This window comes from Notolepis coatsorum (genome assembly GCF_963971535.1).
Source record: "Notolepis coatsorum genome assembly, chromosome: 14".
In the NCBI taxonomy this organism is placed as follows: domain Eukaryota; kingdom Metazoa; phylum Chordata; class Actinopteri; order Aulopiformes; family Paralepididae; genus Notolepis; species Notolepis coatsorum.
In genome coordinates, this window is record NC_140178.1 from 45,232,548 (window position 1) to 45,248,371 (window position 15,824).

The 15,824-nt window shown below is 41.1% G+C and overlaps 1 protein-coding gene across 1 annotated transcript; it reads left to right on the forward strand.

Annotated features, from left to right (window-relative positions):
- wbp2nl (WBP2 N-terminal like) lies at positions 1–12,127 on the forward strand. Its single transcript, XM_084328187.1, has 8 exons — positions 1–134; positions 2,348–2,456; positions 3,056–3,194; positions 5,108–5,200; positions 6,364–6,552; positions 7,392–7,502; positions 8,121–8,197; positions 10,290–12,127. Exons 1-8 carry the CDS (start codon positions 76–78, stop codon positions 10,344–10,346), a joined length of 834 nt encoding a protein of 277 aa, XP_084184313.1. The 5' UTR covers positions 1–75; the 3' UTR covers positions 10,347–12,127.
- Positions 12,128–15,824: the final 3,697 nt, after the last annotated feature.

The window sequence follows — 15,824 nt, forward strand, 5'->3', positions numbered from 1 at the left end:
CGGATGCGCCGGTCAGCTGACCTGACAGACCAGTAGTTTCAACAATACACAGGCAGGTCTAGAAGTCTCGTAAACATGTCTTTAAATCGAAATCATTCGCAAAACGGTGGGATTTTGATAAACAACGGAGAGAGGTATGTAAACTATATGACGACAAACCCCGTGATTTAACACTGTTTGCAAGATCATGCTTCTTCTCGGTGTGTTTACCTAACGTTACAGTTCCTTTCGTAATAATACGAGCTAACAGTTAGCTAGTAGTGCTAGCTGGCCTGTTCAGTGTTAGTTAGCACAATCTATCCCAGCTGTCACCAAGCTACGGAGTATATCCGAAGATAAGTTAACGTTATTCCGTGATTTATATTTGGGCTATACTGGTTGGCTTAACTGCTGCTACTAGCTAGCTGGCGGTGTAGCTAGTTAGTATTGGCAAGATGACTGAAGTAACTACTGGTTGGTCACCACAACAGGTGATAACGTTGGCTGCTTGATGGTGATAGAATTTGGAAGTAGCAGTTTTCATGCGTCTAAAATGCAGTAGTAAGATTAGGTCAGCGGGAGAAACACACACACGATTCCCAAGCCCACATACCCTACACTTACACCTATCCTACATTATAAGATCACTAGCTATTCACCCCTGGCTACCACCCATTCCCTCATATTCTTGTGTCCCAGGACAGTTCAGTCAGTATTTTCTAGCAAATGTCATACTAAAAAAATGTAGACTCACCCCTCCCACCCATTCACATATATTAATTTCCTATGTTCCAGGACAGTTCAATCAGTATTTGTGAACATGCACATTGTGGAGCTCTCCTAAATCTAGAAATCAAAGAGGGAGAGAACCATTATATTTGTGATGTCTCCGGAGTGTAAAATCTGTGGAGGCTTCATAAACAATGAATGACAGCGCACTGATATTATGGGGCCTGACCTGTTGTTGTTGGCCCATAAAGTGTGTGAGCTTTTACACCCAAATGAGGTTAAAGTTAATTGAGATTTTTATGATTTGTCATAAACTGATTTCGTTTTCAGATATTGAAAGCAGACCGTGCACAGGAGTATGTTAATTGTTAAAATAGATGGCATTCCCCTTTTAGATTCTATTGGAGAATATAAAATATTGTAGAGCTGGAAGCTAGGTTTGTTGTCTAATTGTCATCAGATGTGTGAGAAAATGTAGGCGTAAGAAAATAAAATATAAAATGCTAATGGTGGACACCTAATGGTCTGGGGCTGTTTTTCATGGTTTAGGCTGGGCCCCTTCATTCCAGTGAAGATAAATCTTAACCCTACAGCATACAATGACATTCTAGACAATGCTGTGCTTTGTGGCACCAGTTTGGGGAAGGCCCTTTCCTTGTCAACATGACAATTCCCGTGCACAAAAACAGGTCCATACAGAAATGGTTTGTCAACATGATGGTGCCCGCATGCACAAAAACAGGTCAATACATGGTTTGTCAACATGATGGTTCCCTTGTGCACAAAAACAGGTCCATACATGGTTTGTCAACATGATGGTGCCCTCGTGCACAAAGCCAGGTCCATGGTTTGTCAACATTGGTGTCTAAGAACTTGACTGGCCTCAACCCCCTCAAACACCTATGAGATGACTTGGAACAACATCTTTGATTGGAACGCCGACTGCCAGCCAGGCCTAATCGCCCCAACCTCACTAATGCTCTTGTGGTTGAATGGAAGCAAATCCCCACAGCAATGTTCCAACATCTAGTGGAAAGCCTTCCCAGAAGAGTGGAGGCTGTTATAGCACTGCATTTGCACTACATTATATAGCACTCTTATCCAAAGCGCTTTACAACTTATGCCTCACATTCACCCATTCACTCACACATTCATACACCAACGGCAGAGGCAACCATGCAAGGTGCCAACCTACTCATCGAGAGCAGTTAATGGTCTTGCTCAAGGACACTTCGACGCAATGCCCGGGTGGAGCCGGAATCAAACTGGGAACCTTCAAATGACCAGACGACCGCTCTACCTCCTGAGCCACTATAGTTTAAAGGATTGGTCTCTCCCTTTTTATTCTATCATTCCATTCCTTCTGTGGAACTGATTTGCACAGCTTTTGATACAGAACCTAGGCTTTATGTTGTTGACACAGTATTGTTTAATTGTTTATTTATTGCTAACTATGTGTCAGTGTTTAGAATAGTAACCGATGGATAGAAATAATAAATATCATATTCCCTGTCTGTGCCAACAAAGCGTATATATGATTTTGAGAGGGAGAGACAGACTTGACGGACAGTCCTGTCAGACTCCTTCGAAGACTACATAGTGGATTGTTTTGACATGTTTTTCTCTCCCCTTCCCCAAGCATCCTGAGGGAGTGCAAGAATGTGGAGCTGTCATTCAGTGATGTCACCAGCAAGACGGACCTACTGAGGGGGACCAAGAAGGGCAGTGTGTACCTCACACCCTACAGGGTACGGCATGTGTTTATCTGAAAGAGATTTTTACATTATTGTCCACTGGTCTAGATGTTGACGATCTCCGCTTGGCACTGCAGTGTTAGCATTGCACTAACACAGCCCAGGGTTAGGGGTTCGATTCCCACTGGCCTGGGGCCACCCTTACTGAAAAAAAAGTTATGCATTGAATTGTAAAGCACTAGTAGTAGTCCAATGATCGAAGGGTTGGTGGTTCGAATCCCACTCAAGCCCATGTCCATCCCACTGCCGTTGTGTCCTTGGGCAAGACACTTAACCTACTTGCCTCGTATGAATGTGTATGCATGTGAATGAATGTTGGTGGTGGTCGGAGGGGCCGTAGGCGATGATTATTCGCCACGCTTCCGTGAGTCTGCCTCAGGGCAGCTCTGGCTGCAATTGTAGCTTACCACCACCGGTATGACTGTGTATGAACGAATAATGGACTCTGTGAAGTGCTCTGGGTCAGTGAAGAGCGCTATATAAATCCAAGTCATTATTATTCATTATTATTAGTACTAGGAAAGCGCTATAATAAATACAGCCAGCCATTCATTCAAAGTCTCTCACTTTCTACCTCTCTCCCTCTGGATCAGTTGGTGTTTGTGTCCAGTAATACCAAGGACTGCTTGGGGTCTGCCATGTTCCCCTATTACTTGATGAAAGGGTGCAGCATCGAGCAGCCGGTTTTTGGAGCCAACTACATAAAAGGGACGGTGTCTGCAGAAGCTGGCGGTAGGTCACTGTTTACCTCTCTCAGTTCCCGCTGCTATAGTTTGTCGACATCAGCTTTTTGTCACCTCTATTTTATGGCCGGGCGGTAAACCGAAAATGTACTGATGTTATGGATCTCTTTATTTATCTATTTATTTATGGTATTTGGTCCATATCGATATGTTAGGTATGCATTCCTCCAGCACAAAGGCTGTTTCATTCTGTGGCCCTTTAGTTCAACTGAATGTACAACAACAATCACATGTTGACAGACAATCATTACAAACATGTTGACAGAAGGCCGACACGATGGAGAATGTGGTATTTGTGCGCTGGTGGTCAAAACATTTGTAAATATGAGAATGTACCATGACGTGGATTTCAGGTCATTACAGCTCAGTCCTACTCCTTTTGTTAGCAGTAATTCAAGGTCTCTGTTGACCTGTAGACCAAGGGGTGAATCATTGAAGAAGACTTTCATAGCCAAGGCGACCTCACAACTCTTTCACAGCAGCACGCAACATGCCTTTATTTAGTTTATTGTTGCATTTGTTTTTCTGTGTTAAAGACCCCACAAATTGAAAAAGAACATGTACCTTCCTTGTCCCTCAATGCAGTGTACAGCTATGTACCACTACATGCAAAAAGAAAGAAGAATTTCACTTAATATTATCTTCTCTTTTCCTTGAAAATTTCATATTTTTGTCAGTGACCCATGAAAACTCCATTCAATAGAATATGATAATCAGTTTTGAGGTCCAATCCGTTGTCCAGGGGTAGGGTAGCCACTAGCCACACAACAGACAAACATCCAAATAATGGAATCTGATGCATTTTTCTAGTGTGACACTGATTGACAGACCCCTTGATACTTCAGTTTAATGTGTATTTTTAAGCTGTAGAAAGTTTGCTTGTGCATCTGTACGGTTTGTAAAAAATGGAGTGAAATACCTTCATATTTTGATCTGCAGTGGCTTAAGAAAATTATCTATATTTAGACAAGAGCCTCCTATGTTGTTAGCTGTACCCACTTCTGCCCTTTCTTCAGGTTCCTAAAAGATTTGTTCCCAGAATTGCCTTAATTGAACTTGGCAGAAGAAGGTGCTGTTTACAGGCAATAAGAGAGTTATAACAAGAATGCTTTAAAGGGGAACTATCTTATAAATGGCCTTTTTGAGTGTTTAGCATTGTTTCCTAGCTATGTGAACTTATATTAATATGATCTATGTCTCAAAATTCTCATATTGGCGCATTCTTCCAATTCTCCTCTCACAATATTCACCCTCACTGAACTGAGTCATTTGAAAATGTGATGATTTGTGATGTCAGAAAGACACCGCTGCATGATAATGGAGAGGTGCAGGATGAGCTGCACACAGTGGCTGGACCTGGACCTGGAGCCCAGGCTCAAAACAGCTCGAGATCTTGAGGTAGAAAAATGCTGTTTTTGAGGACTTGATTAGAAATACAAAACAATGAATAAAAAAATATATATATATTACAGAGGTGTTCCATAGACTCACAGGAATTGTGTAAAAGTGCCCAAATAGTGAAAGAAATAGTAAAATAGTTCCCCTTTAATGTAAACCCATAATTCATATACACTAAAATATCTGCATTGGAGATTTAATATTCAAATAAAAATCACTCTGAAACACCTCAAACCATGGAAGCACATGGGATCTTTAAGGGTAATGATTGCTAAATGACTGAGTCACTGATCATCATACTACATGAGAGGACAAGATTGGCAGTTGGGTAATCTTATTGATCTGTGATTAGGGGGAAACTATCTGCAATCCCAGCTGACCTCCACAATGTAAATGAGACTCTACTGTAGGTTTCTGAGATTATTCCAACTATAATCAATGTATTGTAAATTAATCAATCAATACATCAATCAATCAATGTGTTGATGTACCTTTTCCCCTCAGGTGGCTGGGAGGGCCAGGCCCACTTCAAGATGATCTTCACCAGTGGGGGCGCCATTGAGCTGGGTCAGCATCTTTTCAAACTGGCCACAAATGGTAAGTCAGGTGTTTTTAGCTGCGACCAGCAGCTAGTATTAAGTCAGTAAGGTACCTGATGAAGGTTGTTTGATTGTTAAAATTGTATGCAAGTGACAAATCACATGCCTTTCTGTCCCACCTTCCAAATAACCCTTGAAATGACTATAGGAAATATTTATGCATTATAAACCTTAAATATATATATATATATAACTTTGAATGGCCAACCCTTCATATATTCTATGGAGAAATCCATGTTCAAATCCAAAGAATACATTAATGACTACTCCATCCAACATATATATTCTATGGATGAATGTATTGCTTTGGTCAGATTCAGAATCCAAGGTATACCCCTTGAAAGACTTCTCCATAACACATATTCTCCATACATACACATATTGACCAAACTCCTCCATCATAAAGCTTTGGTCAAATCAAGCGTTTATCTGTCATGAGGTCATCTGGCTGAGCCACACCTCTGGCTCGGACTGCTGCTAAGAGATTGTAGGTCTCTAAAGAGCATTCATTCTAAAGGCATTTGAAATCGTAGCCAATGAAACTGCTGCAGATAGCTCATCACTGTTATCCAGATTTCTTTGCAATCCTCAAATGATATTCTTTCAGATATTTCTGATAAAAATGTTGTGAGAAATTTGAGTTAGTATGTGCTTGTTATTGTTAATTTAGACAACAGAATTATATATCACTATATCTCAATATGATCCCACTGAAAGACGATAAATTATCATATTGAATTATTGCAACAGCCCTAGTCATGAGGAACCTTTTTTTCCCCTTTTCCTCCCATCCCCCAATTTGGTCGTTATGCCAATTCCCTTCTGGCCGTTGTGCTGCCCTACTGTTAGTCTGGGGAGGGTGTAGCCTACCACAGGCCTCCTCCGATACATGTAGAGTTGCCAGCTGCTTCTCTTCACCTGACAGCAAGGGATTTCACAGGGGTGAAAGGTTTCCGGAGGTTCACGCTATCTCCCCAAGATCCCCTCCCAGTAGGACTCGTACCCCACCGTCTTCCCATCCGCAAACACCGCCAACGACCAAGCCGGAGGATACTGCTGACACAGGGATTTGAACCCTGGGTCTCTGCTGTGATAGGCGAGTGCTTACACCGCTACACTACCATCGCTCATGAGGAGCCTCTTCATCTTGCTGTCTTTCAGCCTCCCGTGCTGCTCCAGCTCAGAGCGGCGCGGCCTCGTACGGCTACCCTTCACCTGGGATGATGAACGGCTATGGACCTTCGCCTGCTCCTCAGAACTTCCCCTATGCACCCCAGCAGAATGGTTTCTACCAGGCCCCCCCCGCTCCTGCAGGCAACATGGGCTACCCCTACCCTACAGCTGCTGCAGGTATGCAAGGTTCTTGTGGAATGTTACACTTGTATGTAGAATTGTAATGAAGTGATCAGTGATGTAAACGTCATGTTATTACGTTAGTGAAACCACCATATAGATCAGGGTTAAGTTAGTGAAACCACCATATAGATCAGGGTTAAGTTAGTGAAACCACCATATAGATCAGGCTTAAGTTAGTGAAACCACCATATAGATCAGGGTTAAGTTAGTGAAACCACCATATAGATCAGGGTTAAGTTGGTGAAACCACTATATAGAACAGGGTTGGGCAACTGGCGACCTGAGGTTACCAGTTAAACTAGTTATGCTAAATGAGCTATTATTGTTTTTACTACAAGCTTAATATGATTCCATATGAGTAGCTTGTTGACTCAACCACCAAATGACATGCTTATCCATATATTTGTATATAGCTGTGTACAAAGTCCTCATTTCAAATGATCAAAAATCTTAGAGCATCTTTAATTTCATACTGACTGAAATTATGTATTTTTCTGAGTTGTTCATGTTCATACCCACACACACCTACCTTCCCTCTTGGGGTGAGGCCCCCACCACCATCACATTTCATTTATTGAATAAACGGTAAATAAAAGGTGATTGCAGACTTGTGAAAAGATTGTCTTTCTATCTTTTCTGGCACATGTAGGACTGTAGTGCACAATTTTGATATGTTCAAGTAAAAACACGAACCCTAGGCTAAGATCATGCTGTAATCTCTTTCTCTCGCTCCTGTAGCGTTTAATGACATCTAGGCCCTATTCTGTATTTTTGTTCCTTTTTTAAAAACCTTTGACCTTTTTAACCTAACTTTGCTTTCTGGCATGTTCCAGGAGTCTACCCATCTGCCCCTGCCTACATGGCCCCGCCTCCTCCGTACCCCGGACCTCCCCAAAACTGGACTGCACCCGCTCAGAACTGGGCTGCACCACCACCACCTCAAGGTGTGTGTGTGTGTGTGTGTGTGTATGTGTGTGTGTGTGTGTGTAACTGCGTCTCTCTCTGCACCTGTCGGATGTGATCAGTCCACCCTGAAAATGAATCCTATCGAAACGCGCCGCAAAAAGAAAAGACTGTTCTGACCGCTACACATCAGAATTAGTAAAGATAAAATGATTACTTCTTCCTTTCGCGCCCTCCTCCTCCCCTCTCCCATTTTGTAGCACCTCTGAAGCTTGCGGTCTTGTCCTGTAGACTGGGTGAGCTGGGTACGTATGTCAGTTCTGTGCAGCTGTTCTGAGGAGAGGAGTGTGAGCTGGAAGCCTCTGGTGCTCTTCTTCAGGATGTGTTTGTGTCTCTGATGATTGAGGGTACCTGGCGGCGTCTGTCGTGCTTCTCAAAACAGTGTGTGTGTGTGTGTCCTCACTGAGCAGCTCCACTTACAGTATGATCTGCTTTCGGCATCTGCTCCTCCAGATGAATGTTGTTCACTTCTCGGTCTCTCCCTCTTTCCCTCCGTGTCTTTGACTGTCTCTCTGCTCTTTCACCTTCTGTCTTTGTTTCATTGTCTTTTGCTTTTCCCCCTTCCTTCCTCTCCCTCTCCCTCCCTCCTGGATATACAGGTAACTCCAAGGCAGCTGAAGCAGCGGGCAGTGCCTATTACAACCCCAACAATCCCCACAATGTCTACATGCCCATGGTGAGTGACCCTCCATTTTTCCTTTTAAAGGGGACATGTCTTGCTATCCCTTTCACTATTTGGGCAACTTTACACAATTCCTGCGAGTCTATGAAACACATCTGTAAAATCTTTAAAAAAAAAATTCATTGTTTTGTATTTCTAATCAAGTACTCTAAAGCAGCATTTTCCCACTTCAAGATTTCAAGCAGTTTTGGGCTGGGCTCCGCCCATAAGCGCTTTGAGTGACAGTCACCCACAGTCTGCACTAGCAGACAGAGAGAGATATAGAGAGATTCAGGGGGATACTAATTCATTTCGCCGCAGGGGGGCATAATCCCACGGGACAATGCATTGGTAACTTGTTTCAAATGACAATATATATACCCCTGTGAATATTATTGCACGGATCGGAATACGGGCGCACGCGTGGGAGTGTGCGCAATGATATTTTGACAGTGATATGCAAGTGGAGAAGCTCCAGCCCCGCGTGCACACACATTTACACACACTCCCGTGCTGTCGGGAGGTTGTGTGTAAATGCTTGTGTCCCTCTCCCTCTCTCTCTCCCTCTCTCTCGCTCGTTCTCCGCTGTCTCTGTCAGCACCCGCGCACGTCAACCCGTTTGAGGAAGTAATTCCACTCGCTCTGTTGTTGAGCGAATTGTTGATTGTGGGCGGTGACTACAACCAGTGCCTTACTCGCGTCAGCAAAACAGTCAAATCAGAATGGCTTAGTTGAGTGAGGGAGGATCTTGTGAACTTAAGACTAGACTGATGAGCTAAAATGAGAATTAGAGACACAGACCCCATTGATACAAACCCCCATTGCTAGAAAACAATGATAAACACTGGAAAAGGCCATTTATAAGGACCTTTAATTCTTTAAGTTGTATGTTTGTACCCTTGGTATGTTCATTGGTCTATTGGTTGTAACAAAATAGTCTGGTACGGTTCCACTGACAAACACAAACTCCAACGCATCACCAAGACAGCCTCCAAAATAATTGGCTGCCCCCTCCCCTCTCTGGACTCCATCTACACCTCACGCACAGTCACCCGCTCTGGTAAAATAGTCAACGATCCCTCCCACCCAGCACATATCCAGTGCATGCCCTCAGGTTGCTACAGGTCTATTTTAACCAGACACACATGCTTCACAAACAGTTTTTTCCGAACACTAAACACCCTGCCCCCCCCCCAAACTTATAGTTTTGATCTTCAATGGGTGGCTACAATGGGGGGAACTCACAGATGGGATCCTCTGGTCTATACGTGCTAGGGCTGGGCGACATGGCAGGAATCAATTCTGAATATACTATCAATACTATACTAATATATAAAATAAATATAATATCAATACTTCTTATCTCTGATCGTGTAACAGTATTTGATGGTATTCAAATGTGAATAATTATACTATATTATTTGGTATAGTGTTTTTGGTGAGTTATTTTCTCATCCAGTTTCCCATCTAATTCTTAAAGGGGAACTATCTTATAAATGGCCTTTTTCAGTGTTTAGCATTGTTTCCTAGCTATGTGGACTTATATTAATATGATCTATGTCTCTAATTCTCATATTGGCGCATTCTTCCAATTCTCCTCTCACAATATTCACCCTCACTGAACTGAGTCATCTGAAAATGTGCTGATTTGTGATGTCAGAGAGACACCGCTGCATGATAATGTTCAGGCGAGGCAGTGGTTTACCATTGTGGTTGGAGCCCAGGCTCAAAACGGCTTAAGATCTTGAGGTAGAAAAATGCTGTTTTTGAGTACTTGATTAGAAATACAAAACAATGAATTAAAAAAAATAAAAAATTACAGAGGTGTTCCATAAACTCACAGGAATTGTGTAAAAGTGCCCAAATAGTGAAAGAAATAGTAAAATAGTTCCCCTTTAATAAAACTGTTGCAATGTGAACATTTCATATTTATAAAAATAAAAAAATACGTTATTTATGATGCCGTTGTAAAAATGTACATCTTTGTATGGATGCGCAATGGTACGTTACACCTTAAACGACGGTGTGCCTCCCAGTCCTAATGCACACATGTTGAAAGAGGGAGTTCTCTTGTGTCTAATAGTCTTTCTCCTTGTTCCTGTGTTAGGAGCAGCCTCCGCCCTACGCTCCTTACCCAAACGCCCCGGAGAAGAAGAACAACTGAAGCTCAAACATCATCTCTATTAGTACCTCATTCCTTCTTCTCTGGCTGAAGTATTCTTCTCAAGCAGTGGTTCTCAACCCGGAGGTCGCGAAAAGATATACAAATACATCACAATGTTTATAGTCTTTGGTGCATGTGCTTTACCCCCCCTCTTATATAAGGAATATTCTTCTATAAGTAATGTTTGAAGTCTGAAAAGCCCTCTTCCAATGATTACTCAAGAAAAAGCCTATAAAGAGGAACTGATAATAATTTTATTATAATTCTGATAATAATTCTTACCATTCTATTTACCCTCGAACATGTTGTTTTTAGGGGTCACGTGTCAAAAAGGTTGAGGACCACTGTTCCAAAACATGTGATAATGATGTTGACTATGATTATTATCACATAACTACTTTATTATAGATTGCAGTAAAAGAAAAATAATAATAATAAATGGTTGGTGAGTGATGGAAAGAAAGAGAGAAGATGAATGATCACAATTCTTTTGGATACCAGAATGTCTTACAAAGTAATCATATATCTTGAAAACCATGGATAATATATTGGTTTCCCCTTTTCCTAAGTTGAATTTAGTTTATATATTGTGGAATTGACTTTTTGAGATCAATATTAACCTTTTTCAGGGTGGAATTCTCTTCCCTTTTGAAATTGCAGTTGCTCTGTATTTAGGAAAAGGGCATCTTATCTTTACTGCTGGAGCTGAGAAGAGGGCAGAACGGGGAATGTATTTTTAAAGTCAAGAGATTTATTACCAAAACATTTTGTAGCAATTTATTGATTGCAATTCCTATGCTTATTAACAATAGTGGTTTATATTCTAACCCGGCATTGTCAAGTATTTTTTTATAGTCACACTGCAAGTCTGTGGTGCGTTTTGCATCTGTATGTTATGTGTCTGTGGTTGAAAAGTGTTAACTATGTTAACTATGATTCCATATACAATACTAGAACTGGTTTGAATAGTGTTTTGTCATTGTTTCCGGTACATGAATTGACTCATTGAGTATGTTTGGTGTAATGGTGTAACTATTAATTTTTTTGGGACCCCTTACACCAGTCTACACTACCCTGGTTTAATTACGCTCAGCTGAATACATCCAAGTACTATCCAATCCAGATCACATCATCTCCAGCATAATTTATTCTAGAGTCATTGCTTTTTATCGATGGATGGTTGTGCATCTTTGACAAAGGGATCAGATGAATTTCTTATACAATGTTAAGTCGATGTGCAATTCCAACATTTCACAACAATATTGATTGTTGACTTGATAACCCTGAATAACCCCGAGCTCTCCCTAGCCTGACACGTCAGACCCATGGGACGTACGCAAGGTAGCTCTTCACTGGAGTCCATTGGAGAGTTCCATTGCGTAAGTTCTATGGGTCTGAAGTGTCACGTTAAACTGAAACCAGAGCTCTCCTCTCTCTGTAATTACACTAGTGTGGGGTTACAAAGCCCCGCAGATGTATCACAGCCACACATTGTTTGACCTGCAGTTGAAACCTGTGAATGCAATCCATTTATTCCTGCTTAAATTGCAGGGGAAGCACCTCACAGACCATGTAATTGCTTCCCCATTTGTGTGCATCGATCAAGAACTGTTTTGGAGGACTTTTTGCACTAGCTTTAGAGGATGGAGGATTGGTGGGTTTGGCTTTAGTCTGCTTGAATTAATTAAATATCTGTGTAATATCTTGTTTGTGATTCTTCTTCCTTATTTTGAGTTCCTTCTATATTGGTTTAAATTCTAATAAAAGTCTATGTAAAAACATTCCAACTGGTTATTACTATTGTGCTTGTGATGACTGGTACTATTATAGACCTTTTCAAAATAATTTCAATGCTATTCTGTTGCTAGGGGAACAGCTTTGGCCCCAGTATTATGTCAGCTATTGTATTAGAAAACATGCAACAGGAAATAAACGTGTGCTCACATAGAATGTTTGTGATGTCAAGTTAGAAAAGCTCTAGACTTTGACAGGACGTTTCAATGGAATTCTGTTGCTAGTGAGCATAGATTTGTAAAATGTGCAACCCTAGTTTCACCTAGTGGTATGAGACGTATTCTTTGTATGGCTGCGCGTGACGCCCGTACCGTAAACTCGCGGGACGAATACACGTACCATTACACTGTAGTTGCTACAGTTTGTTGCTAGGGAACAGCTTGGGCCCAAGTGTATTTCCTGCCAGCTACTGATATTAGCCAACACTGCAACAGGAAATAAAAATGTACTTCACAGAATGTTTAGAGACAGCCAGATAAACGATTTACATTTTGCACAAACAAACCAAGCTCTTTAAGTGGAATAACTTATTTATTATGATGTGAAACACTATCAAATCTCAATGATATCTTCTTCACTATATTTTCACAGAAAATCACACACTATACAGAGGTATTCCATAGTACGGTTTCAAGAATCATAATAAATAAAACATTACATTTTCAAAGACTCCAAACACCAGAGATACTAGGAAATACTCACTACACACAACTGCTTTCTGGAACACTCATAATCATATACAAATAAAACGCTCTGTGTTAATTTCAGGGCTTTTACAGACTGAAGCGTGGCCCCATTAATTTACATTAGTTGTGTGGCTGACTAGCTGGAGCTGTGGGCGTCCCGTATGAAGAACACGTGCTGAGAGAGGACAACATCATTGTTAAGTAGGAAATAGGGTTCCAAAATTCTGAACTTACCCTTTAATGTTCAGGCATTTTACAACACATAGTTAGCTACCTAATACACCCTTTACATCTGCCATGAACTCGTAAAATTAAAACAAACAAACAACTTAACAACTACTAACGACTAATTCTACTTTATGGCTCAAGTCCTATTTATTTCCAGTTCCGTGTTTAGGAAACAGGAATTGTGCTTCACTTTTTTTTGTATGTATCTCATTTTGATTGTCAGTTCTGTACATCTCTACGTAGATTTAACTATATTTCAATAAATTAATGAATGAAGTTTTACGATGTGCAAACTCCTACTTGATGATAGTTACTTAAGGACAATAGGAGATGTACAGGAGGTGAGCAGCTACCCTTAAGGATAAACATATTGTAACTGGAATGAATTAATTAAATGGATTCTGGCTGAAATGAATGACGTTGCATGTTCTTTTCTTTGCGTCACTCAGTGGTTCAACCAGTTTTTTGTATTGTTGGGTTATTCTTAGAGCAAAGGGTTTCAGCACTGCCCTGACAATAATCCTCATCCTGTATCCCCAAAACACTGACTGAACCAAACATCTAAGCTCTTCCTCCATATCTCGTATACTGGTGTGGTACAGTGTTTTCAATCATCAATATTTTCAAATGTACAATACAGAGTACAGGTGCTGAATATACTATGGGACTCAGGATTAAAGGGGAAATATGGCCAATTTAAGAATCTAAGACGGTCCAAAAATATTACCCAAATCACCAATCACATGAGTCAAGACATTGAGTATAAAGTCTGAAGCTGATCCATAGACAATGAATTAGCAACAATGGTGAAGATGACACTGAGAGCACACAGGAGTGTATGGGTAAAATGTCCATTTCATAACTGAGAAAACTACAGTAGAATAAAGCTCATTTAGGTATACAAAATAAAACAAACATTCTGCGGTTCTACAAATTTTGTCTTCCATTAATTTCCTACGGAGCAGCTCCAGACTTGGCTTTGGGAGAGTAGCTCATGTTCATAAATATTTACTGAACTTTCCTTGGCCATGGAAATGTTTGGAGTTCTTAATTTGGGTGGTGTTCCCCTTTAAGGATTAAGAAAGTCCTTATGGCCAGGAAGAACGGTCACAAGAAATCCTTTATTCCATTAGCTGTGTCCATCTTCAATAAAAGCCTGTTTAAATATACCCACACGCAGACACACAGGCACACATACACGCACACACACACGCACGCACGCACACACACACACACACACACTTGCTTGTTTTTTAACCCTTTCTCCTAAGGCCCCTCCTTTTTTTTCTTATTTAAGGCTGCCCTCTGGGACGCCCCCCTCCTCCACCCAACTACACACACACACACACACACACGCATACACACACACACACACACACACACACACACACACACACACACACACCTATTATAATGTAATGTTAATTTGTTTATTGTTAAGTACCGCTGTGTATTGTGTATTGTTGTGAAGGTTATGAAGGCTTTGCATGCCAATAGAGAAACAATCCACTCATCACTCAAGCTGCCACTTGCCAATTTTAAGATCTTATTCTACCTTAATGTATAATTACAATTAGTGTGTATTGTTATGTATAGTGTGTAGTAAAGTGTGTGTTGTCTCATATGCCAGTGCCAAAGAGACATTTCCATTTTATGCAAATCTAATGGACAAACAAATCTGAATCTGAATCTGAAAGGTCCCTTCATTCAAGTTCTCCTCTTACACTCATCTACTGCCCTTTGGTCAATCTTTGTTCCTGCACTAATCCTCTGTATTTCAAACCAAGTGGCTAGCAGATGATGAGCACAATCTAAAAAAAGAAAAATACTGTATATATATATATACTAAATATATACTAACGTGTGATGAGGGGAGGGAGAAAAAGCCACTGTACTAATGTTGAATTCCAAATGGACCCATTTCCTAAATGGCTAATGTTACCCACTGATAGCTATAGGGCTCGGGAAGATGACGTCACATTTCTCGGATAATCTGCCGTTTGTAGAGGATCACTCCCATTGACTGGCTACGTTTCATTAGTCGTTTGCCATGACCTCCTTCACTTGCCCTCGGCACATTGTAATACGTAACACCTACGTCAAACGAGTGGCCACTTGCAGAGCAGGGTTCGAGGGGGGATTGAAATAGAACGCAACCTCAATGCATTCTGGCTAAGATGTACATCTGAGTGTACATCATTGACTCGCTCCCTCTGCCCTTGAAAGGTTGATTTCACAATGTTGCCTTGAGTTGCTCTGAGTAATGGAACGGCCCTTAAGATGGCAGTGGGGATTCCCCCGAGGGAAAGTGTGAGGGGAAGTCAACAAGGGTATGTTACACGACTAATAAAACAGCCTTTTTCATTAGTCGGAGAGGCAGATTCTTGGGTTAAAAGATGGTTTGGAAGCCTTGTAATGTAAAAAGCGGCCACAAGAAATGTCACGACCATCACCAGAGAATCCTTCCCTCAATTCTTATTTTTTGTAAATTTTGCAATTTCTTGCGATTTCTCAATGCGAATTAATGTACCAAAGATGGCAACCGGTGTCCGTAGCAACACAAAACCAACGTCTTAACTTCCCACCCACTCCCAGAGCCCTATATTTGAGAGGATTAAATATGTGGTCTCCATACAGCCATTTAGGGGTTAAAGGTAGACGAAGTGCCATATTGATTATACTAATCCAATCCTTTTAGACTCACAGAACTGTCAACAGAAAAGGAATGGAGTTCAGCAAGAGATTGGATACAGATTTTGTGGAACGTAAC

Coding starts and splice junctions, on each gene's coding strand:
- wbp2nl (XM_084328187.1), top strand. CDS start 76: ATGTCTTTAAATCGAAATCATTCGCAAAACGGTGGGATTTTGATAAAC. Junction 135..2,347: donor TTGATAAACAACGGAGAGAG/GTATGTAAACTA, acceptor CCCTTCCCCAAG/CATCCTGAGGGAGTGCAAGA. Junction 8,198..10,289: donor ACAATGTCTACATGCCCATG/GTGAGTGACCCT, acceptor TTCCTGTGTTAG/GAGCAGCCTCCGCCCTACGC.